The following is a 25920-nucleotide window of genomic DNA, read 5'->3' on the forward strand; positions in this document are numbered from 1 at the left end:
TCGTGATTGACTTGGGGGCCGTGGACATGGAGAAAATACTTAGATCTGAAAGACATTTTGGAAAGTAAGATAAAGAGGAATTATTGATGGATTGGTTATGGGAATTAAAAGAATTTGTGTCAAGATTTTCTCTTGCCTGAATTTGCCAATATTTATGTAAACTTGGCATGGTTGATTAAAGGTAATTGGAGACCATGTATGATGATTCAGGTTTCCCTGTCTTATTTTCATTCGCTGATTTTAAATCAACTGAAAAATTATTTAATTTATTTAAAGTAAACTAAAACAAACAAAAGCAGTTCACCCGTTTCTCCCATGCCCACCTGTTACAAATACCTATTTGTTCTCTATGTCTTTGAGCTTGTTTTTTTGTGTGTGGGTTTTTTTTTTTAAGATTTCACATGTGAGATCATTATTTGTCTTTTTATGTCTGATTTGTTGATTTATTTCACTTAGCGTAATGCCCTTGAGGTCCTTCCATGTTGTCACAAATGGGAAGATTTCATTCTTTTTTATGGCTGAATAATATTCCATTCTGCATATACATACCACAATTTCTTTATCCACTCATCCTTCAGTGGACACTTAGATTGCTTCATGTCTTGGCTGTTATACATAGTGCTGCAATTAACATGGGGAATGCTTATATCTTTTGGTATATCTTTTGGTATTCTTTGGATAAATACCCTGAAGTGGAATTGCTGGATCATATGGTAACTCTATTTTTAGGTTTTTGAGGAACCTCCATACTGTTTTCCGCAGTGGCTGCACCAGTTTACATTCCCACCAACAGTGCACAAGCGTTCTCTTTTCTCCACATTCTTGCCAACACTTGTTATTTGTGTTCTTTTTGATGGTGGCCGTTCTGACAGAGGCGAGTGATATCTCATGTGGTTTTGATTTTCATTTCTCGATGACTGGTGATGTTGAGCATCTTTTCATGTGCCTGTTGGCCATCTGTTTGTTTTCTTTGGAAAAATATCTCTTCAGACCTTCTGCTCATTTTTAATGGAGAATTTTTGTCTTTAATAGGTCCACTGTCTTGGTGGAGAAATTGGAGCAGAAGTCTGGGAGCATCTCCTTGTCATGATCCGCTGTCCCTTCCTGGCCCTTTCTGCTACCATTAGCAACCCGGAGCATCTCACCGAGTAGGCATTAGCTTCTAGTCCGGATACAATGCTTATCTGTTTTGAATGTTTGAATGTCATGCTTTCTATCTGGGTTCTGGAGAGTTTCATAACTTCCTGGTGAATTTATTACCTTATCTCTGGATATTCAAGGAACAGAGTCACCCCTCCTGGCAGGTGCTGAGCAAGCCCACACTCTATAAAGGAAAATCAAGGGTTCTCCCAGCTGGATCTGCAGCTGACTAGGAAATTTCCCCCATATCTCAAAAAAGGTTCACCGGAAGTTATCGATTTATGTTTCCTTTTCTTTGTCCTTTACCAAGAAATAAAATTAAAATGGTATAATGACATGCTCTGCCATGGACCTTGAGATTTCTTACGTTGTCCCACTTTGTAGATGCTTAGAAAGATAGTGAAGCCTTATTAGTTGAAAACCCCATATTACTTATCCACGGGGCTAGATTTTTGCCCACTAACAACAACAATTATAGCAAAGACTCCTATTTGCCAGGTGCTGTTCTAAGCGCTTTGCATATGTTAATTTATTTTAAATGGCCAACAACCCTTATGATTTATTATTTTCATTACTACTGTTAGATAGTCTTTTCCATACTGCTATTATTATTTCCATTTTAAATGTGGAAAATGAGGCCCAGAGAGATTTTGTGATCCAACCAAGAGCTTCAGCCCATGGTAAGGAGGCTGGGATTCGATCTTAGGTCATCTGGCTCCAGGGCCTATTCCCTTAAGTAATTTTTAAGGCACATAAAATTTTCTTTATTTAAAGTACTTTAAAATCCTTTCACAGGAAGTGGTTCCATGTTCTGCCTAAATAATATGTAATTTAAAATTTTAAGGTGGCTACGATCCATAAAACAGTACTGGAAACAAACGGACAGTATGATAGAAAAAAATACTGCTTCTTCAAGAAATGGCGGCTGCCGCGCCAGTTCTCACCAAGACTACTTACTGAGGAAGCAGTCGTATAAAGTGAGACTTGGTATGTTTGACATATTCATAGGAATTTTATCTTTTCCTTTCAAGTTATTCCAGCCATTGTGTGTTCATTCATTTGGAAATCCTTGCTCTTCATTTCCAGTGCTCTATGCAGAGAGATACAATGATTTAGAGAAGCACATATGTTCAGTAAACAATCATGACATCTCCTTTGACCATTTTCACCCGTGCGCTGCGCTGACCATGGACCATGTGAGTGATGGTTCCTCCATGTTTGTTCTGAGCCACATCGGTGGTTTGTATCATATTGCAAAGCTGCCTGGGCGACACTCATCAGAATTACAGAATCGATGCTCTGTAACAGATATTGAACCTGAGTTTTAAGAGTAACAAGAATAACTTCATAGTTTTCATCTGCTCCTCAGTGGTGTCTACATCTGCAAAGCTTAAGAATGACTGAACATCTTAACCTGAAGTTTTTTGGAGTCGATTTTCTTTATTCTTTGCCCATTTTCCTTCTTCTCAGCACCTGTGTCCCATCTGTCCACCTTCAAGGACACTAACTCTTCTCTTAATGCAGCTACAACTGTGTGTGGACAGTACCTTGTACGTGTGAGAATCTGATTGCTGTGAATTAGGTCAAACAAGGAAAAGACACTTTTCACTAACATAGCAATCACATGACTTTTTGGTAGTGAATCAGTAAGGTGGAGGTCTTAAGGGGACCTCATGTGGCGCACTGGGGTTTGAGAGGGGGAAGATTTCTTAATTTTTCTTGCATATTATTTTTCCTCTTTCCTTCTATTCTCAGGAATGGCCCATTAAAGCTCTGGTTGCCTCTCAAAGTGATAATTAAGCAATAGTTTGCCTTCCTTCCAAGACTGGATAAGTTAAATATACTCTAAATTCTGTTGTCAGATGAGCCTTCTAAATGGACCATTTTTCAGGCACATGGAGGTTTCTTTATTTAAGATATTTGATGTCACACGGAGTAGTTCCATGTTCTGCCTAAATAGTCATCTGGATCAGAAAGCTAATTTAGATAAATAATTAGTAAGGATAATTCTTATCCTGCCGAGCCTCTAGTGGCTTTTCTTTGGAACCGGCAAAAGGCACAGCTCCTTAGCTAGGCTTCCCAGGTCTTCTAGGAACTGGCCCCAAGTCCTTTCTGTTCATCCACTTGATGGATTTTACCTGGAAGCCCTCGTGATTTATATATAAACTGGAGTGTTTCAGCACAGATGCAAAGTGCCCGTTGTCCAGACTCTGTTCATCTTTGATGATTCTTCTAATGGGAAACCTCTCCAGAATCCTCTGTGACTTCCTTAGCTGGATGGAGTCTTCTCTCCGTAGCACCTTGTCTATATTTTTCTTGTATGACAACAGTTATGGCCAGCTTGCTGCTGAAGTTCTTTACATGCTTGTCTTCTTACTAGACTAAGTCCTTGAAGACAGAGTTTGTGTCCTTGTAGTTTGTAACTAACTGCTATGTATATAAAATTAAAATGTATATTACACAAATATAGCCAACCCAAATGGAGCACTTACTTTGGGTTCTAAGAATTTTACATATTTTGTCTCCATTTTGTCACCATTTTAGGATACATGCTGTATTGATATTCCCATTTGGCGAGTGAGGAAGGTGGGGCAGAGAGAACTTGTACCACTGAGGAAGGGGTGGGGCTGGGATGCAGTCTCAGATAGACCGATTCCAGAGCCTGCAGTCGTATCACTGTATTCTGGACAATCTGGTGGACAAATGCCTGGGTGAGGGAGTGAGTGAGAATCACTTTATAGCCTTTGGGCTGTGATGCAGTAGCTTCTGAAAGCAACGGAATGAATCCTAGCGATGGTAATTTTCCAACAGGATTTTATTCTGGAACTTTCTCTTTTGTGTGGCAGTGGCTCTATTTACACTCTAAAGAAAACTAAAATGTGGACAAAATTCCTGTGACCTAACTCACATCCCCAAACTAGAATAGTGATGATAACCCAAAAATTGATAACAAGACTCCCTTCTCTGTCTTCCTCTCCTTTTCTCTTCTCTTTCCACATTATTTCCTGGTGTTTTTAAGTAGCGTAGTATTTTCACAGTCACTTGTTGTGTTTAGATGGTTCAGGGAAGGTTGTCTTTAAACAGCAGTGAGCACGGTGGTTGGGAGAACTTGGCGAGGTGGGCATTTTGGTCCAAGTGCCTTTCCTCTATCTCAGTACCTATTAATGAATCAACTGGGAAGCTGCTCCAGCTCCTGTAACCCCACGTGACCTCTGCAAACGTCACGCTGCTGCCTGAGTCTCCTTCAGGCTCCCGGACATTGGCAGTAGGAACGGGCCTTGGACAGTGTTAAATATGTATTTTGGCAGCTGTGTGTATGGGATGTTTCCTAAAGCATCAGTGGTAAAAAAGCAAGTCGGCCTTTCTGAAGGAGATGCTTCCTGATCTTGTGTAGTAGACCTCAGATTGATGTGCGAGAGTGGGTGGCGTGGAAAAGTGTAACGAACTGTGGCAACATAAAGAGTAGTGCCGTCCCCCTTGGGCTTCCGCTCTGTAGCTCTGTCACAAGGGTGGTCCCAGAAGGGAGGGGGGCAGGATGAGTGAGGTGAGGGAGTGCCCACCTTCACATGAGGCTCGTTTCTGGCAGAGTGGAGAGTTATCCGGCCCCCCAGGGACAGCTGCAGGCTGCCGGGGGTGGGGTGGGCTGACGGTGTCAGCCCCAGCAAGTGTGGGAGGAACCGAGCCACTGGTCTTTTTCGCCTGCACGTGGAGCAGTGCTTCCGTCACCTGCGAGGTTGGGGACGATGTGATTTGCCCAAACAACATCGTGAGTAATGCTGTGTGTTCATAAATGAAGGAGGGTGTGAATCTGTGACCTTTTATGTCTCTTCCTTTTACACCTGGGCTGGCTCAGTTTTTTACCAGCTCGTAAGTTATCGTATCGTGAAGGCCAGCTGAAGGGAATGCCCAGCTTTTAGCCACCGAGTCCTGAAATTGATTAAAAACATTAAGACCTGTAGGTTGGTCATTCATCAGTCACAGCGAGAGTTGAGGCATTGATCACGTGCCAGGCGGTTTACTAGGCCTGTGCCACGTATTACGTAACTTAATTCTGACAGCAAATCCGTGGCAAAGGCAGAATTGCCCTCCATGGTAGAAATAAGGACACGCAGGCTTTTTTAAAAGCTTAAAAGCCCTAAGAAATCATAAGCATTCTCGTGACCAAAACAGAAGATTTGTGTCTTAAAAATTATGATAGTTCTTGGATTTATTTTATTTAGGCAAAATAATTTGCCACTTCTAAGTAGTAATAATAAGAGAAGAAAATGCTAACATTCCAAAATAACATATTCACGTACTATTTGGCAAAATGTAGTTTTTTCTGTTCAGTCAGTTCAGTGCACAGACTCAGATGCTGAACAGTGATTCCAGGAAATCACCTGCATCCTATAGATTTTTACAAGCCTCCTTCAAAGCCTGGTTGATTATTTTAATTGAAATACATTTGACATAAAACCTTGTATAAGTTTAAGGGGTGCAGCATGTTGATTTGATACATTTATTTTGCAGTGTGTCTGCCACCTGTGTCAAGTCTGAGTCCTCATTCCTTTTTTTTTCTTTAACATCTTTTACTTTTTATTATTTTTTAAAATTTATTGATTTATTTTTGGCTGCGTCAAGTCTTCGTTGCTGCGCGCAGGCTTTCTCTAGTTGTTGCAAGCGTGGGCCACACCGCGTTGTGGTGCGCGGGTTCTTCATTGCAGTGGCTTCTCTTGTCGCGGAACACGGGCTCTAGGCGTGCGGGCTCAGTAATTGTGGTGCACGGGCTCAGTAGTTGTGGCTCGTGGGCTCTAGGGCGCAAGCTCAGTAGTTGTGGCGCATGGGCTTAATTGCTCCACGGTGTGTGTCACCTTCTCGGACCAGGGATAGAACCCATGGCCCCTGCATTGTCAGGCGTATTCTTAACCACTGAGCCACCAGGGAAGCCCCGCATCCCTTTTTTGTGGTGGGACAATTAAGATCTAGTCTCCTAGCATGTTTGGTGTTCATAATATAGCTTTGTTTTCTGTAATCACCATACTGGGCATTAGCTCTTCAAGACTTATTTATCTACTAGTTTAAAAAGTTTTAAAAAACCTGTACTGATGTATTTATCTTGTTTGCTTTTAGCACAGTCTGTAAGGTGGCAGGACAGATATTTTGATCCTATATTGTAGATGAGGAACTGGCATTTAGAGGTGGAATTAGAACTAGACCTTCTGATTCAAACTTGATTGCACTTTCCATCCTACTAAACAATTTTTTTCAGCTGTATTGTTTGGGGTGGCTTTTTTTAGCCCAGAACTTCCAAACCTGAGTTTCATAACTTAGTAGCTGTTTACGAAAACAAGTTTCTTATTGTCAAATAATTTTGGAGAAATCTGGATACTGTAGCCCCTTCTTGGAGATTTAACATTTCCAGTGAGAACCCTTGAGGAAGCCTATTCCTAGAATAAAACCCCCCTGTCGTCAACTTTTCTTTTGAAGAAAACCTGCCAGCGTCTCAGGGATCATAGTTTCACAGGCAGTGGATTCGTAGCAACAGTGGTTGAATCCAGTAGCATTTACTGCAGTAAAGGGTTTTGGAGAACAGGAATTTTTAATTTATATTTTAAAATATTTGTGGAAAAATAATGACGTGGATATCCAGAAGGCTTAGCAGAACCAAGTCAGTAACCTGGGGAGAAGTTTCCTTGAGTGTCGTGAAGGTGACCTTCAAGTTATCATAGGACTTGAGAAAATCAGATTTGCCCCTTTTAGCCTGGCTTGGTGCTCAAAAGCCAGGAATCATATTCATAATTAAATCAGTTCCACTTCCAGTTACAGGGTGGAGGCTGTGTGTTCTTGTCTAAACTGAGTCCACAGATCTTTGAGCCTCCCAGCCCTCATAAGAGAATTGGCTCAGCTGAAACCTCTTAGGAAATATAAAAACCTTTCGGTGGGCTTTTGAGTTTTTTTCTCTCTTGGTAAATCAGGGACACTCTCGGTTAGTATTTTGTTTGCGCTGAGCCATTACTGAGCATGTTAGATCAGTGCTGTTTTCAGTGTCTTTGGGTTCATGATAATGAGTGATGCTGAGGCAGAGGATGGAACGTCAGATGGAATAGAAGGAATATTAAATTTTTCAATTTTATTTTAAACATAGATTGAAAAGTTTGGATTCCCTTCTGATCTTACCCTTTCGCCTCGAGAAATGATCCAGCTTTATGATACCATGTTTGAATTCTGGGAAGGTTGGCCCAGGGCTCAGGTAAATAGTAATTCTGCAATTATTTTGAATTGATTGAAGTGGATGGTACCTGCTGCTCACAAAGACAAGCTCTCACTCTTTCTAATCACTTGCATCTGATCTTTGAAAGTTACCTGTGGACTCTTTCCAAAATAAGGTCGCCCCTTCTCTAGACAGCCTTCCTCCTGACGGTCTGTGTTTTCCTGTAACTGGGCGGAATGCCCCTGAACTCCTGAGCACGCTTCCTCTTTCACTTTCTGTGATAGGACAGTCCTTTCATCTCCCCTCCTATGTGCTGGGTCCTGGGTTTCTGTTCCTGCCTTTCTCTCTTCTCGCGCCCCTCCCTTCTCTCTGTCCATCTTTGTTCATCTCCTGTTTGGTTTTGCTGCACATTCTGCCTTAAGAGTTCACCATCCTATTAGGTTTACACACCAGAAATGTTGGGGAGATAGAAGTTCATCCTCTACTCTCAAGACGCTTGTAATTCTGTTAGTGAGACATATTGCTGAGAAACACTTTTGGATTTTCTTGCATGATTTTATTGAATTTTGTGGTATTCCTTTTCAAGGAGTTGTGTCCGGAGGAATTCGTTCATTTTAAGAATAAAATAGTCATTCGAAAGGTGGATGCTAGAAAGTATGAAGAGAGCTTAAAGGCAGAACTGACGGGCTGGGTGAAGAGCGGTCATGTCCAGGAGGTAATTATCACACATGTTTTGGGTGAAGCACCTCTGTGTTCTTGTCCCCTTGAGTTGTACTGTGCAGTCATTACTATTTTCTGGCTTTCTTTAATCTTCAGCTTCCATTGTAGGATTTTCAGTTGAGCACGAAGTCCAGTGATTCTGAGATAGACTAGAGAGAGAGAAAGGACCTATGTCCTTGTCTTGTCCTCTGTCCCTGCCCTGGCGTGTGCTCCACGTTCTGACGGATGAGGACAGAGGGGCCCTTTCCTGGTCATGATGCTCGGGAATCACAGTGACAGCAGCTGAGGAGAGCTTTTCATCCCTTTATCTCTTTTTCATCTGGAAAGTATTTTTTTCTTTTATGATTTTTATTTTAATTTGTAGGAACTATTTTTGTATTACAACCTTAGTCCGGGGTCGTATGAGTTACGAATATTTGTTTTAAGTAAGTTGCTGGTCTTTTTATTTTGGAGTTTGCTCTATTGTCACATATTAAGGTTTCTGATTTTGGGGGTGTGACATATATTAGAGTTTTCTCAGGTGAGTTTTTCCCATTCTATTTTAACTAACCTCCTGCTCCTATATAATTATATTTTATTCCACTTATTTTGTCAAGAAAAACCTTTAAAATGTATTTGTAAGTGATACGTGGTATAGAGAGAAACTTATATCATGTATATATATGTTACATGATGTAGAGAGAAACTGATTTACCCCACCTCCTGCCATGTAGTGGAACCAGCATCATTTACCAAATGATCCTCTTCCTGACTGATTTGTGTTGCCTTAAAAAATTGCATGTTAAATTGCACACGCGCATGTGCGTGGGTGTTACTGTTTATCTTTTTGTTCTCTCGTATATGATATATAAATGTTGATTTATATATTTCTTTGATGGTTCTTTTGCAATGTTTTATTTTATACTTTCATTATTTTTGTTTTTGTTACATAGTCTATTAAAGAACCACAGAAATATAGATTAGATAACTATGAAAATGTTTTAGCCAGAGGCAGGAATTCATGTCTTCATTACGCAGAACTTACAATAATTTTCTTTTCACTGCTACAGGCCAGAATGGTCCTGAGGAATCTTCGTCCTCCTTCGGTGGTTAGTTCAGAAAACATGGCACGTATGTTTCCACGTCTTGTTGAAAAGCTAAGACAAATGGAGAAGTTACCTGCACTGTTTTTTTTGTAAGTCATTTAATTTGTTTTTTGTTGTAATTTGTATTAGATGCATTCTTTTAAGTAGAGGGAAGTTACACAAACTTGACTCTTGTAAAATAGTGTTCAATACGATTTTTGGTGCCCTTTTGTTATTAGAGTGCCGATTTAAAACTACACCTTTCTAGTTAGTTCTTACAAAAATAATTTTACTTGTGCTGTTACATATCACCTTCTTTATTTGGTTTTCCTTCTCTATTTCTTCTTCTCCTTTTACTATAAACTAGTGTATTTTTAATTAGGTCTTGTTAATTTTCAGTCAATACCTAGGTTTTTTACAAAGAGATCGAATGTTTATGCACACAATTACCCCACATAAAATTAAAGTAGCCTTGCAATATGCTAGTTTAAATCCCAAGGTGCCAGGAAGTCTGGACCATATGTCCCTAGGGATTTCCATTTCAAAAGGTATAAAGCCCAGACTCTGGAGACATTTCTGAATTGTAGAGGCCAGTAACCCCTGGGTTTACCTGGTCCCTAGAAAGAAATAGTCACAATCCAAGAAGTGAGGATGAAAACCCCCAATTCTCTCCATCCTGCCTAAAAGAGCAAAATTTTACTGTACGATCTCACTTGTATGTGGAATCTGAAAAAGCCTTACTCATAGAAACAGAGTAGATTCGTGGTTTCCAGGGACGTGGGGGTGAGAGAAAGGGAGGAGATGCTGGTCAAAGGTACAGACTTCCAGTTATGTAATGAATAAGTCCTGAGGATCTAATTCCATCATGGTGACTACAGGTAACAATACTGTATTGCATACTTGAAAGTGGCTAAGAGTAGATTTGAAATGTTCTCACCACAAAAGGAAAGAAAGGTAACTTTGTGAGGTGGTGGTTTTGTGAACTAACCTTATTACAGTCATCGTTTTGCTATGTTTACCTTTATCAACTTGTCATGTTTTGTATAACTTAAACGTATGCAGCGTTATATGTCAATTATGTCTCAATAAAACTGAAAACAAAAACACACAGAGAAAAGTAAAGGAGGCACTAAAATTCAGAAAAGATTTGGCCGTCAAGAAATCTGACTTATTTCACTAACCATAATATTCTCTAGTGAAATAAGTCAGACAGAGAAAGACGAATACTGTATGCTATCACTTATATGTGGAATCTAAAAAATAATACAAATGAATGTGTAAGTAAAACAGAAACGGTCACACAGACATAGAAAACAAACTTATGGTTACCAAAGGGAAGAGGAAAAGTGGGGAGGGACAAATGAGGGGTTTGGGATTAACAGATGCAAACTACTATATATTAGATAGGCAACAAGGACCTACTGTATAGCACAGGGAATGATAGCCCTGATCTTGTAATAACCTAAATGGAATAGAATTTTCAAAAATACTGAGTTACTATGTTGTACAACTGAAACTAACATGATATTGTAAATCAACTATACTTTGGAAAAAAAAAATCTGGACTTACATATATTTATCTAACAATAAGGGTGTTTGATGCTGTTACAAGACAGACCTAAAGACCAGTGGAATTAGACACAAGAACAATAACAATAAAAATAAATAAAAAGGAGTAAAACAATTTTTTCTCACCTCTTAAGAGAGGAAGAAGGAACATCTCTCTTCTGTAAATAGAGAAAATCCATTGTTATCTGTTCCTTGCCTGTGGCGTGCCTGACCCCTCTTCCAGGAGAAATCTCTGGGGGCTCTGCTTGCCATTGCCCCAGGGGGGGACTTCTTGTTTCCTGTAAGGCGGTTAATGATGGGTCTGCCGACCCAGAACACCTCGTGTGCCTGTTCAGGATGAAGCTCATAAAAGTGGAGATTAAAAACTCAACAGCTGTGTGTCAGGATGACAGCAGTGGATGGCTATATGACTGAATTGTATTTATCACATTACTTTCAAGGCAAGCGTTCTTTTCCTTTGTTTCCAGATTTAATTTAGGGGCTGTAGAGAGAAGCGCTGGAAGTGTGAAAAGGTTCCTAGAGATAAAGCAACAGAGCAGAAGGCCCCTCAAGGCTGATAAGGAGGCCTATGACATGGAGAGCAAACTTCGAAAAGTTAGAAAATCCCTTGAGACACAGAAGACAATGTGAGTATGTGACTCAACGCACTGGTGGTTGGAAGGCTGAAATACGTCACAAGTCCCAACAGGAGTGTACACTGGGCTATGCAGACATCCTAGCTGTCCCTTATTTGCAGGCCGGTTCTGTGCTTCGGAGAACTGTGTGTGCTCCTGGCTCCTGCCTTGTTCTCGGTGTCTAATTCTGATGACTCTGCGTCTGAGATGCGTCTTTCCTTCCTCCCACCCTCCCATCCTCAGTGGCAGCCTGGTCTGGACGGGCCCGCATCTTCCTCGGGCGATCACAGAGGTCTTCTTCTTGGACTTGGGAGCTCCGAGGCTCACCACCCTGCGGTGTAGCTGACACCACTCTTGCTGACATTCTCGTTGAGTAACTTATCCACACTCACTGTTCCTTCTCCTGGGCCATTGTTGGTGGACCACCATGTTTGGAGTTTTGCCCTCACTTTTTCAGATCACGTCCTACTACTCTCATCCTTCAATACTTAATATTTACTCTTCTCCCTGCGTGCCACGTCCTCCTGCACTTTCCCGTGACATGGCCCTTCTGCCTTGAGGTCCCTCCTTCCTGCTCGCCCCCAGAGCTTCTGCTCATGAGTTCGCTGTGCCTCTCTGAAGCTTGCCCTCATGCCCCACTTAGATTTAGTGCCCTTTCTCCCGGGCTCTTGCTACGCTGCAGTATTTAGTAGGTCGATTACGATGTGTTGCTGTCTTATTCCTAAATTGTTAAGCTCTCTCACAGCAGGGACCATGCGTTTTCCTCTTTTCATTAATATGTCCAGTCGTTATCGAATGACTCGGGTCCTGATTCTCGCTGGACCCGATTACATACTCACAGATGTCGGCAGAAAGGAAAGGTTCCTTTAATCAGGATGCCGGCAATGTGGGGAGATGGTGGACTCAGTGTTCCCCCAAAACCACCTCTGAGATTCTGTTTGGCCATGCAAGTTTTAAAGGGAAGGAGGGGAGTAATCTCAGTTAATCACTGAGATGGGGGGGTCAGGGTCATCGCCATCCCCCGCTGTGTGCAGGCTCGTGGAATCCTCGTCATCTTCCTCTAGGTGTTCTCTCGATCACGCCGTTTGTTGGGGAGATTACTGAAGGGGAAGCTTGGGAAGAGATCTGGTCACCTGTTAATTACTGACTCTTCTCTCCTCCTTCTTTGATCTGCAGAAAGAACCGATACGTTAGGCAAAGTATTGTGTGATCTAAAGACTTGAAAGGTGTACTTGGGCCGGAGATGAGTAGAGCATGGGGTGCCTGGTGAAAAGTCACGATGCAGCTCTGCTAAAGTGACAGGGAAAGGGGCTTCCTGCTGAGGGCGGTTTCCTGTAAAGAGCTGCTTACACAGTCTTAACACATTGCTTGGCAGGTCACAGCTGGTCCATAAATATTTTGCAGTGATTGGTAGTTACTTCCCTGAAAGTTGAAACAGCTTTTAGAGCTTCTCGGGCTCAGATTTTTCACATTCCGGAGCAGGTCAGAATTTCCTGCTGACACTTCTGTGTCTCTTCCTTCTGCCTGTTATGCTGTTTCCCTGGAAGTGATGGTAGGTGTCAGCCTTTTCAATCACTAGACAGCTTAGACGCTTAGCTTTTCTTCAGGACGCTGGCAGTCACGACGTCACGTTGCATTAGTGACCAACAAGCCAAGCTTTAAAAATAAGACGAATGTTTTCGTGAACTAAGAATGCTGCCGTCATATCGGTAAACAAAGGATGTTGCAGCCAGCAAGCCACCCCTTTCCCCGGCAGCGCACCCTGAGGGGACTCAGGATGGGAAAGCACAGGACACTGGCCCCAGAGAGCTGAGGTGCACATCAAAGGAACGATTCCAGTGAGTCCAGACTTTGCATCTTCCCATACACAGAAAAGCGCTAAATTCCTTAAACTGGAGGTGTCTGGTTTTCTTTAATTAGCAGTAATCCTTTGATGTTCGGGCCACCTTGTCTTTGTTGCAGAAACTCTTGTGCGTCCTGGCTCCTCCCATCACGTCCTCGGAGCAGTCTCTCAGAGTTATCTGAGCTGCTGTCTCCTGGGCTTGAAGTCCTAAGAATGTCCACCGAATAGAATGTAATTCTCAACTTCTAGGTTGTGCATTTTCTTTCCGTCAGCATTTTCCTACCTCGTTCAGCACCATGATTACACTGAGGGTGTTGGGACCCTTGCCCTGGGCCCTTTGCTTCAGAGAACCCCAAGCCGGCCTCCCCATCTGCAGCCATTCCCTTAAAATGAGGAGTTGGTGCAGCTCAGGAGACATCCCTCTGGAGCTCCCTCTCACCCTTCAGATTCCAGGTGGTTACGGAGCTTTATTTGTCGGGGTAGGAGGAGGTTGTATTTTATCTGAAAGTTTGGTACCTCAATTTAAAACTTAGAAATCCTTAGACAACAGTATGGGGGCCTTCGTTAGCCCTCTGCCTGTGCTGGTACCGGCATTACTCCTGGAGGTGAAGGGAATGTCCCAGGAAGTGAGTTGGTGGCGCGTCTACTGCTTGGTCTGTATTTCTCACCCCTGAAATGGAGTTAGACGGGACACTGGTTAGCACATATTCTCATATTAGGAGCTGTCTTATGTGCAAAGGCGAGAGTGTCGACTGAAAAAAAAAAGCACAACCTAAAAGTTGAGAATTAGGTTTTATTTGCTGGACGTTCTAAGGACTTAAGCCCGGGACGCAGCCTCTCAGACAGCTCTGAGGGGCTGCTCCCAAGAGGTAAGCGGGGAGCCAGGATGTAGAGGAGTTGTTGCAACGAAGGCCAGGTAGTCGGAACATCAAAAGATGACTCTTAATTAAAGAAAACCAGACATCTCAAGTTAAGGAGTTTAGCACTTTTCAGTGAATGGGGAGATGCAAGAGTCTGGGCTCACTGAAATCATTCCTTTGATGTGCACCTCAGCGCTGGGGCCAGTGTCCTGTGCTTTCCCATCCTGAGTCCCCTCGGGGTGCACCACGGAGGCGGGCTGCAGAGGCTGCAGACTTGGCGGTGGGCAGCCTGTGGGTCTCCGTCCTGAGTCCCCTCAGGGCTCACCGTCGGGGTGACTGCAGTGGCTTGATGGCTGCAGCATCCTTTGTTCACTGATATGGCAGCAGCTTTACTCATTCACCAAAGACAAACCAAGAAAGGACGAGAGATGTGGGTTCTGTGAAAGGCGGTTCCCATGGAGTGATGGATAATGCGCTTTGGTGACTGAGTCCAAGCCAGTTTGTGGGGCAGTGTCTTAGGCCAGATTCCCCGCAGAGATCTGAGATGGGACCTCATGGAAGTGATCTGTTGAAGGGGTGTGCTTGAGCGGGACCTGCAAGAAAGCGACGAAGCAACAGAGGGAAAGTGAGGAAGAGGCGTAAGGGTGTGGTGTTGCTGGAATATTGCTGACCCCGGCCAACCGGGAGGCCTGGGTGCACTGCAGGGTCGTGCCAGCGTGGGTCGAGGGGGCTGTTTCGTGTACCTCTTATCAGTCAGGTACTGGCTGGGGGCCACATTCCCAGTCCCAGGAGGTGTTGTAACCTTACAGGCATTTCTTGGGAGCTCTTGTCAGCAGAGGGCAATTCTGCAGGGGATGGTGTCGCCAAGAGCCCTTGGCAACCAAACTCAGAGCTGCTGTAGCAGGAGGAGAGAAGGAGCTGGCCTGCACTCGGCCATGTGGAGCCGGGGGCATCTACCTTCCTCCAAGCCTGTGAGAGAGAAAATGCTCATCACTTTAGCACGGGACAGGGGGGTCATATTGGGAGAACTGGATTTGGCAAGAAGGATGCTTAGAGTAGGAGGAAGGGAGGGGAATATTCAGACACAATAGGGGACTTTTCTGATGAGGGGTCACCAGTTCCAGAGGCTTCCGAGGGAGAAGGTTGGTTCAGGGTGGTCTGGGTGTATGTAGCAGTGCATGTCTGGGTGATGAGGGGATCAAGGATGTCCCGGGCTTCCTATGGTGGCCAAATGTGGCCGTTCATTACTTAAAATTTGTTTTTATAAACAGAGATAAAAGAAGCCAGAAAAATCCCAGAAAAATGAATCAAAGCCTAATCCATGAAGCTGAATGTGCTAATCTCCTCAAGGTTTTTGAGAAGAACTTGGAGATCCCTGAGGACTGCACATATGCTGATCAGAAGGCCGTAGATGCTGAGGTGAGCCCTTAGGATGGAGCAATGCTCCTGGAAATCATTTCACACTCCCGCTACTACTGCGCAGCTCCAGACGCTGCTGGGTGTGATACCTCAGTGCCGTCGCTTCCAGAATAGAAATCCTTGTGCGTGGCCTTCTGTCTTTACCTAACCCTGAGGGCTCTGCAGAGCAGGTTTGAAGAAGACAGGATTAGGTTTGTAGAAGATTTCTTGCTTGTTAATAGTTAACCCCTGGGGGTGGCTGCCCTTCCGTTACTTCTTCCTGCAATACTGTTTTTCACAGCCTGAATTCTACGCTCCGGTCTCACACGCCTCAACCGAATATTTCGGTACATGTGGTCCAATACACTTGAAATAATATATACACAGTTTCTCTAAAGCTCAGGATTTCTGTGTTACAGTCAAAACATGCCACCAAAAAGACATTGAAATATCTAAATGTGGCATGCCGTTTCTTCTTCAAAATGTTTTATGGTGCAAATAATGCATGCGTTTGGTAGACGAATTTGAAAATACAAATTAGTAACAAGAAAAGCCATGCCAACCGTGGGGAGCAATCACTGCCCTTCTGGATGAACCTTTCATGTCTTTGTGACCACACACACACGCATGCACACGCATACACGCACACATACATGCACACACACACATGCACACACACATAGGTGCATACAGGCATATGTCTGTGTGTGTATATGTGCATTCTATTGTATACATTCTTTTGTAAATTTCATGGTTTCCTCCTTTTCGAGAACCATCATCATTCCGTGGGTCCTTGATATCCCATTGTGCAGTTGACTGTACATGGAGGGTATTTTGCTTTTGGATTTAGGGTTTGGGGTTTTTTCTTTTCTTCTCTCTTTCATAAGCAGTGTTTATTTTAGCACATAAAACTCTGCATGCAAGTGGATTTCCTCCTTAGGGCAGGGATATTTTTAAGGCTATCTGTGTCCAATTTACAGTGAGAAGGAAGCCTTCCCAGACCATGTAAGGTAAGAAACCTGCTCTGCTTGGAGAAATCCCTCTCCCCAGGGAGAACTCCTGGGGCTGATCTGACCTCCCTCAGGCTGGAGCGGCTACACTCACACCTCCTCTGGGGATTGTCTACTGCTTGGTCAGTGCTTCTCACCCCTGAAATGGGGTGAAACAGCGCGAGACATTCTGCTCCAAGACTTTGGAACATGTCTGATAGTTACTGTTGTTCCCATAAAATGTTTTTTATATGTAGAGTTAATTTCAAATAATTGGCCTCATTTAGCTAAATTATTATATAGTGTGCCTGTTATTTTCATTTCACCATTTTAAATTCTGATTTAAATTCAAATTAGATAAGAGACGATCAAAATCCCTAAAACTCTTGCTTCTTTCAGACTTTGCAGAAGGTGTTTGACCGAGTGAAATTCTCAAGGAAAGGCGCCGAACTGAAGGCTTTGGCAGCAAGAGGGATTGGATATCATCACGGCTCTTTGAGCGCCAGAGAAAAGCAGTTAGTTGAGATTCTTTTTAGGAAAGGATTTATTAGGGTAAGTAAAGTTCTTCATTTTATAACTTGAAACTCTGTCTGTATGAAGCTGGGCACCCATAACGAATGGAAGATAACCATTTTTTCCAATCTAATTATGTCTTTTTTTTTTTTTTAACGTCCCACGATACCACTGCATTTTCCATCTCATTTAGTTGAGGGAGGGGGTTTGAAATCTCTCATTCAGTTTATCTCTTTTTCGTGAGATTCAAGTATCCCCTAAACAAGTACTGTTCCAACTGTTTCCAACTATGTTTGAAATACACCTGTGGCGATCTAGGAATAAACGCCCACTTTTCATTTATAATGTTCATGGCATTTTGTCAGCTGTTCGTGTGATTTTGGCTGTAGATGTCTTTTCATGGGTGTGGAGGACATTCAGGGTAGCATTTCTATCAGATCTTTTCCCGATGTACTAGGAGAAATAAGAACCAGGATGTACTCTTCCGGGGGCCAGCTGCACGGCTCGGCAGACTTTAGCGGTACCATCCTCATACTCTGTCCTGTCCCTGGTGGCGGACAGGAGGAAGGTTCCCTGAATCACTTGACACCCAGCCCTTGTTATGTATGTGGTGTGTCCCATAAAGATGTGAGGGGATCCTCTGGATACATTCACAAAGAGGGTTTATATGATTTCCTAGTTAATTTAGACGTTGAGTAATATTTTAAAATAGACCCTGACTTTTTCTAATTTGCCACATTAATTTTTTGAATTATGTACATTATATTTGTGTGTGGTGGGGAGGGGAGAGATAGATTCTGTTACTCTAGGGAGTATCGTTTAATCTTAATAAATAAATCTTGAAGAAAATCTGACATCCTAATTTAAGGGTAATTCTGTAATCTGGAAAAAACCCCAAAATGTATCATTAACAACGTTGTTTAGCTTTTTTCTTAACTAATAACAAGTTATTTATTTATTTTAAAAGTCAATAACCAGAAACAAAATTTTTTACATGATTATGAATTGAGGTAAGGAGGCACAACTATTTTGATCAGCATATCCTGGGTCTAAAATAGTATCTTAAATAGTAGTTGCTCAATTACCAGTAGCTTAGTAAATGGATAACTAGATCCCTCTAGGCAGAGTACTGTGGAAACAGAGATAGCTTTGTTATTGAGAACACATTTTTCAAAAGGTATTTATTCTAGTTATAGTATAAATTTAATGTTCTTTCTTTTCCCATTCATGTTCTTATTGAAGAACTTTATAAAAATAGTTAATAAATGGTGTGTTTCATTTTGACAGGGTATCGATATCAGGTTCAGAATAATTAAAGAAAATTATTCCATATACTTCACCATTGACCTCAACTATGACTTTATGATAATCAATATAAATAGAAATAACAATTAGAAATACCCAGCATTATATGAAAAAAAAATGAGTAAAAATAGATTATTTAAGAAACTGTAAAATTTTCCCTACTCCTTTTCTGGTCAGTTATTATGGCAATTCAGGGAAAAAGGTGAAACTTAATTTGCTCTATTACTTAGATAATTTATTTCCATAGAAATAATCTTCACAGATAAGTTATAGTGGGTGAGGCTGGCCACTGCTCATAAGTGGGTATATAACAGTATTATTCCCTGTTGTGGGAAGTTCCCTTTCTAGTCATTTATTACAGAGTATTTCCTGAGCACCTGTCATGTGCCTGGTACTCTTTTTGGGGGGTGGGGTACACGACAGTGAAAGGGGCTTGGAGTCTGAGGCAGGACAGTAAACACACAGATGATACACTTGAGATGGTCATTAATGCCATGAGTAGGCATAATGAGGACGGGGCCATCATTTTGGATGTGGTGGTCCAGAAATTTCTATTTGACATTTGAGCGGAGGACTGAACAAACCAGATAACTGGATACGTGGGAGAAGAATATTCTGGGCAGAGCAGAGTGAGGGGCAAGGCCCTGAGCAGTGAAATATGACATAGCAAGAACGCCAACGTTCTAGGTCCTGTAGTTCAAGGCTTTCAGTCACTCCGTGGCATTCCACTGAAATGCTATTTTATGAAGTAACTGTTTTATTCTCCTTCTAGGTGGTGACCGCTACGGGGACACTTGCTTTAGGAATCAACATGCCTTGTAAATCTGTGGTTTTTGCTCAAAACTCAGTCCATCTGGATGCTTTAAACTACAGACAGGTATTGTGATATGCAGAAACTCCCTATTGCATTGCTAAAATAGGCAATAAAAGAGTAAGAAAGGCGAGCCTTGGTTTGCAAACGTGCTGCAATTCACAGGGACTTTCCTGCAAACCTGACAGTCACATTTAGCTGTGGTATAGGGCTGGTCACAGGCTTGGCGTTACGTGACCTTGGGTGAGATCTCTAACCTGCCTGGTCCTTCTTTGCTATCTCCAGAATAGGGATGATAAGAACGGTCCCATGGCATTTGCAAGAATTCAATGAAGTGATTTGTAGGGAAGATACAGGTGCAAGGTGCTTGAGGACTCCCTCCTCGTCCAGCCCCTTTGCCCCTGAGTTTACGCCCTGGGGTTCTCTTTCATGCTTCTCTTGTCTTTGCCCCTGCTGTGCACTGTACTACCAAGCCGACTTTGTTATTCTCCTCCAGTGGTTTTGATTTTGGCCTTGCAATTTCCATTTCCGCCGTCTTTCATCATACATTTTGAGCTTGTAGTCATTAAACAGTTTTCCTAATTTTCAGGTCTCCTGACTCCACTGTGTCCTGAACGCAGACGGTTTACCTGCTCAGGATCACTTGGTGAATATTTCTGCTACATCTGTCAGCCAACATAACAGGTTTTATCCAAGTGCCCCCCACCCCACTTCCTCACAGAACACTTCCTTTCTATTCCCTGATGGGCCTTGTTCCTACCCAATACAACATCCTTAGTTTTTCCTCCATTTTACCAACCCCTGTCCTTCGGAGTTCTCCTGCTGCTGCTGTTCTGGGCATGAACCCTCCCCCCATATCATCTTTGGGAATCTCTCATTTAGGGGTCTGGGGCCGGCGTCATGGATGGTGAACTTGGCAGTGGAAATGCCAAGGTTGGAGTCCTGGGTCTTTCACTTCTTGGCGTTTGCCTACAGTGACTTTCTTATTTCCCAAGCCCCAGTTACTCTACTGTAAAATGCAGACAATGATTACACTCTCCTCATAGGGTAGTGGTTGCAGGGTCTTTATAAAAAAGGTGTAAAGGACTTAGCACATTCTGAGCACTTACCGAAGGAGAACTAATATAACTTCTGTAAAGAGTTTGTTCTTAACTTCCTTTGTACAAGTAGCGTTTCTGAATTTTATCTCACTCTTGCATCTCAGTTTGTGCACAATTTTTATGGTGATTTGTCACTCAGCACACACGTGTGTAGGGGAGAGAGAGAAAAGGGACAAAGGAGGGGGGTGGGAAGGAAGAGAGGAAGACTTGTAAGTTCAGCTGTAAGTGAACTGGAAACCAGGGTCTCGTCTTTTTTTCTTCTTGCTGTATATCATTATACAGATATCTAGCACAGTTTGGGGACTGAAATAAGCACATCAGGATGACGAATGTTTCATTTTCACCTCTGTCTCAGCCACGGTGAATTTCCTGCCTGGCACCCAGTTGGATTTTAGTCTCAGTTCTGTAACGGTTGGACATCTTCACAGTGTACTTGCTCTAATGCAGTATAAAAGGCTCAGTTCTTATACTGTGATGGAGAAACTGTTCAGGAAAGATTTACTTTGTGCTTCTATTCTGTTTGCAGATGTCTGGACGGGCCGGACGACGAGGTCAAGACCTGGGGGGAGATGTGTATTTCTTTGGTATTCCACTCCCTAAAATCGAAAAGCTCATCAAATCCAACGTCCCTGAACTGAGAGGGCAGTTCCCTCTCAGCATCTCCCTGATCCTGAGACTCATGCTTCTGGCTTCCAAGGCAGATGACCCCGAGGACGCTAAGGCAAAGGTACTGTGGGATGGTTTCTGGGGCTGAGTCTCCATTACTGGCCGGGCTCGTTTTTACATCTGTAGTGATAGCTTCTTGGAGTCACCAGTCTTTAATGCTTGCTAGTGTCTTGGCTGGTAGAGAACTGGGGGTGGGTGGGGAGAGTAATAATTAGTTTTGTTGTCTCTGTCAATCATAGAATTTATGGCCAATGGGCATTTGGAGTTGCCCCCAGATTACTATTTTCACGTATGATAAACATTGCCCCATAGGAGTGAAGGGTGCTAGCTATGGATTTTAAAAGATCTGGGTTACAAAAAGATTGTGTTTATGATTTTGTAATAAAAGAGTTTATTTTTCGTAAAAAAAGTAACCCAAGTTCATCAAAGAATATTTGGACAATGCAGAAAGTTGAAGGAAGAAAAAAAGCACCTACACCTAATTTGACTCTCCAAAAACAGTCACATTCTCATTTTGCTATTTTTTTCAGTCATATTTCTAAGTGTAGGTGTGTATTTGGTTCCTTGTAAAGATATATTTATATTTAGTTGGACTTAAGACTGTGGTTATAAACTTACCGTGAAGTTTTCTGCTGAGATAAATACTTTGAGTTTAATCCCACAATGAGAAATTTAAAATTCGTAATTAAATATTTGGTTTCATCCTTATGAAGATGCATTGTGAAAGGGACCCACTCCTCCCTGGGTTTGTATATTGATTCGCCTGCCCTCTAAATTGGATCCCGTTTGCCACGGTGAGGATTCTTCCAGGACTTTTGTGATGAGCAGCCTCTTGTCATGTTGTTGACGCTCCTACAGACCAGGTGCCTATCATTTTAGACCAAAACTTCCCCATGTTTGAGTTCTTATCTTTTACCTCTATACAGGAGAGAAGCATACGTCTTCTTGCAAACTTTTTAATTTTTTTCAAAAAGGTTTTCTGAGTTGCTGGTCTTCTTTGCCTTGGCCTGTGTGAGGAGCTCTCTCGGTAACCTTCACACATAAAAGACTCAAGTGTGGGCATAAATTTATTGGAATATTCTTTTTACTTATCACATCAAGCTAGAATCACTTCACTGCCCTCTGGCATTTACTGTCATGGAGGAACAGACTCTTGAAATCTCCTCTAGAGGAACTGTGCTAATTCCTGTTTCCTTATGGTTTATTTCTTTCTGCCTATGTAATTAAATGAGTATTTTTAAAAGTCTGTGTATTTAAATTCTTTTCCCCAGGATTTTCTATCTTGTGTGTCTTTCCTTTTATGTTTTATTGATGTTTTAGTTATTACATGATGAAAACTTCCAGTCTTCATGCTCAGAAGTTTTTATCGCGGTAAAATACATGTAACATTAAATTTGCCATCTTAACCGGTTTTAAGTGTACAATTCAGTAGTGTTAAGAACCTTGGCATTGTGCAGGGCTCAGGTCGTTCTGGCGCTAAGAAAAGATTTCTTAAGTTAGATCTTTGATATTTGCTTCCGTTTTGATTTGTTCAGTTTCCAGAAAAAGTTACAACTTTTAAAATCAAAAGTCGTTTTCCTGTTCTCCGCTGTTGTTTTTCTTCATTATGAGAGAACACTTGAGTTTATCTCCTGCGTCTCTGATGCACTCTCTCAAGTTTCAGATCTACTACTTAGGGACACCGTGTGGATGTTCATTCTGCTGCTGGACTTGTTTCCCCGAGATTGTGCACTGCTTCCGATGTCACCCTTTCATATCATAATAATGTATTATTTTTTAAATGTCGATTTATATTGTCCATTTACCTTATGCGGTTGTGCCTTGTTTCATAAGAGGTCGTATCTTTTGGCCTCCATTGAGGATGCCAAAGAATTTTTCCAAAATACGTTTTTCTAAAAAAACCCATTTTCATAGGTCAGATTACTTTTGAGTAGAAGCCAGTGTTCTTGTGATGGTCTGTAAGTTTCTACAGAGCATGGTCCCAGGTTCCTTTGTTGGACTCACCACGTCCTGCTCTCCTACACGAGCCCACTACCTGCTCCTCCGACAGTAGGCACGTAACACTCCGAGGGGCACGGCTTTGCTGTTTCTGCTGCTTCCAGAACCTTCCCCCAGATGTGTGCACAGTCTCACTCTTCCATCTTGTTCAGTTTCTTGCTCTGCTGTTAGCCTGCTGCCACCACTCCTCCTGCACTGTCGATGGACCCCCGTCTGCCGTGCCGACTGTGACCCCTGCTCATTTATACATAGCACACACCACGCCTTACACAGCTGCAAATCTCTGTCTCTGTCTATATCTACCATCTCTATCATGTTTATTTTCTCTATATTTCCCACTGGAATGTAAGCACCCTAGGCCAAAGTTGTTTGTTTGTCTTAATTCTTGGTACAGACACCCAATAAATAGTTGTAGCATGACTGAATAATTTTAGGAAGTTGGTCTATTTTCTTAAAAGAACTGATCTCTTGTGGGTTTTTCTATTCTCTCACTTTTGAAGGAAAGTACATCCCTTCAAATCTGGTGGTTTGCCAAGAAAGAGGGTGCATGATTTTTCTTTTGGTTTCACTGTCTGCTCACTTCAGTGCTGGTTAAATACCCTTTTAAATGTGAAGCTAGATGAATAGCTTTTGGCCCAAACCTCAGCATTTAGCATATTTTCAAATTATGTAGCTTTCTGGACTGAAAGTTCATCTTCTGCCAATGTCACCGACAGACTGGTCCACAGATTGGTCCTGTGGAGGCCATTCGTCACCACGAATTGCAGTAGGCACCGCAGTCAGAACTCTTCCTGTCGTAATAAGACTTTAGTGACGTGGTCTGCATCTCCGGAGTTACAGTGAAACACCAGAGGTCGCTTACCCTCTGCTACTCTGCTGTTTCCTGCCTGTTGCTCTAAATATAGAGCCAGAGAGAGGAGAAGTTGTAGGAAAGGGCATTTTTGGCTCCCTGAAAACGTATCACCCCAAAGTAGAGGTGATGGATGGTACACCCCATCCCCTCCTTCCTTCTCCCTCCTTCCCTCCCTTTCCCTCTCCCTTCCTTCCTTCTCCCTCCCTCCCTCCCTGCCCCTCTGTCTTCCTTCCTTCCTTCTCCCCCCTTCCCTCCCTACCCCTCTCCCTTCCTTCCTTCCTTCTCCCTCCTTCCCTCCCTGCCCCTCTCCCTTCCTTCTCCCCCCTTCCCTCCCTGCCCCTCTCCCTTCCTTCTCCCCCCCTTCCCTCCCTGCCCCTCTCCCTTCCTTCTCCCCGCTTCCCTCCCTGCCCCTCTCTCTCCCTTCCTTCCTTATTCCTCCCTCCCTCCCTGCCCCTCTCCCTTCCTTCCTTCCTCCTTCCTTCCCTCCCTCCCTCCCTCCCTGCCCCTCTCCCTTCCTCCCTCCTTCCCCCACTGCCCCTCTCCCTCCTTCTCCCACTGCCCCTCTCCCTTCCTTCATTCTCCCCACTTCCCTCCCTGCCCCTCTCCCTTCCTTCCTTCTCCCTCCTTCCCCCACTGTCCCTCTCCCTTCCTTCCTTCTCTCTCCTTCCCTCCCTGCCCCTCTCCCTTCCTTCTCCCCCCTTCCCCCTGCCCCTCTCCCTTTCTTCCTTCTCCCTCTCTCCCTCACTGCCCCTCTCCCTTCCTTCCTTCTCCCTCCTTCCCTCCCTGCCCCTCTCCCTTCCTTCCTTCTCCCTCCTTCCCTCCCTGCCCCTCTCCCTTCCTTCCTTCTCCCCACTTCCCCCACTGCCCCTCTCCCTTCCTTCCTTCTCCCTCCTAGTCCCCTGGCCTTACATTGACTAGAGATTCTTCCCAGGTACTATGAACTCTCAGGCCTAAAGGCAGCCACGTTTAATTTCGGTGATGTTGGGAAATTCTCCTTTTACTTGAACCTCATAAACGTTGTAGTGGGCAGTTGGAAGATATCTGAACTGTTACCTCGATGCTGTTTTACTATCTCAATATTTTTATTACTTTGACCTTAATCAACGTGATTCCATTGTTTTTGCAACGATACTGCAGGACATGGGATAATGTATCAATAATATCGTATTTTCTTCCAGAACAACCCAAGATTGTAAGCTCTTAAACTGGATCCACATATATTACCAGATTATTTGGCAACATGTTTCATTTCCAGTGATTCGGTTTTATATGTTCCGTTTTGTTAGGGGAAGGGCGTGCCATGTAAGAATATGGTAAAATGTGAAATCGCGCTGAATCTTAGGTGGCTCTGGTATCTGTGGGGTAAAATGGATATTAGTAATATATATTTGATTGTTTTATATTCTTTTATGAGCTGGTCAGTCAGATGTGGCCACGGGAGGAGACAGACGAGAGGCTCAGGGAAACAAAGTAGAAACTCAAGAGGTCCTAGAAATGCAGGCAGGGTGCACCATGCAGGGCTTCACGAGACCCCAGGATGGTCGGGAGGCAAGAGCCACGAGTGGAGGGAGAGGGCCCATGGGAAGGGCAAGGCATCTCAGAGTAAATAGTTTGGGACTGGGTAGTTGGAATCATTCGGGTGGGCTTGGTGGTCTCTATTTGCCTAGCACCTGGGGTGCTTTAGGACAGGGGAATATTGGCTTGCTGTGTGAGATTCAGGTAAGGCAGCAGGTGGGGCGTAAAGTCGGCATTGGTTGGTTTGTAGAGGAAAGCAAGCTTTGTCAAGTTGTTGTTACCTTTAGGAAGTAGCCCTGGGAGTATCAGTCTCTCCCCAGCCAGCAAGGTTTTTAAGATGTCAAAGCATCGTGATATGCAGGAAAAAATGTTAAATTCCAATGCACCTCTCTTGTCATCCAGGAGTGTATTTCTCAGCAGGAGCACAGTGTGAATTAACATCCTCCTCTCCTCAGGTGCTGTCGGTGCTCAAGCACTCACTGATCTCCTTCAAGCAGCCCCGGGCGCTGGAGATGCTGAAACTGTACTTTCTGTTCTCCGTGCAATTCCTGGTCAAGGAGGTAGGACCGTGTTTGCCTTTTTGTGAGATAGGATCGATACCATCTCTGTTTCTCATCATCTAGAACTAATTCCAGTCTTTCCAAGGTTATAGCCAAGGATTCCTATTACTTACAGTTGATTTAATTATCAAAGTGGGCCAGGTAATGAGTACTAATCTCTCTTATGTTGGTATTGTGGACTGAAAAAAAAAAAAAGCACAACCTGAAAGTTG

General features: G+C 43.1%; 1 protein-coding gene across 1 annotated transcript in view; it reads left to right on the forward strand.

Annotated features, from left to right (window-relative positions):
* DDX60 (DExD/H-box helicase 60) overlaps positions 1 to 25920 on the forward strand; it is a gene marked incomplete at its 5' end in the record, with an annotated part of 79071 nt that overhangs the window by 37939 nt on the left and 15212 nt on the right. Inside the window, 12 exons of the mRNA XM_082657535.1 lie at positions 1033 to 1148; positions 1985 to 2127; positions 2227 to 2336; positions 7265 to 7369; positions 7917 to 8045; positions 9100 to 9224; positions 11151 to 11309; positions 15272 to 15419; positions 16787 to 16939; positions 18978 to 19082; positions 20643 to 20843; positions 25604 to 25708. Coding sequence (XP_082513661.1) covers positions 1033 to 1148; positions 1985 to 2127; positions 2227 to 2336; positions 7265 to 7369; positions 7917 to 8045; positions 9100 to 9224; positions 11151 to 11309; positions 15272 to 15419; positions 16787 to 16939; positions 18978 to 19082; positions 20643 to 20843; positions 25604 to 25708 — 1599 coding nt within the window. The remainder of the gene's footprint in view (positions 1 to 1032; positions 1149 to 1984; positions 2128 to 2226; positions 2337 to 7264; positions 7370 to 7916; positions 8046 to 9099; positions 9225 to 11150; positions 11310 to 15271; positions 15420 to 16786; positions 16940 to 18977; positions 19083 to 20642; positions 20844 to 25603; positions 25709 to 25920) is intronic.

The sequence above is a fragment of the Grampus griseus genome (genome assembly GCF_964374135.1).
Source record: "Grampus griseus genome assembly, chromosome: 6".
In the NCBI taxonomy this organism is placed as follows: Eukaryota; Metazoa; Chordata; class Mammalia; order Artiodactyla; family Delphinidae; genus Grampus; species Grampus griseus.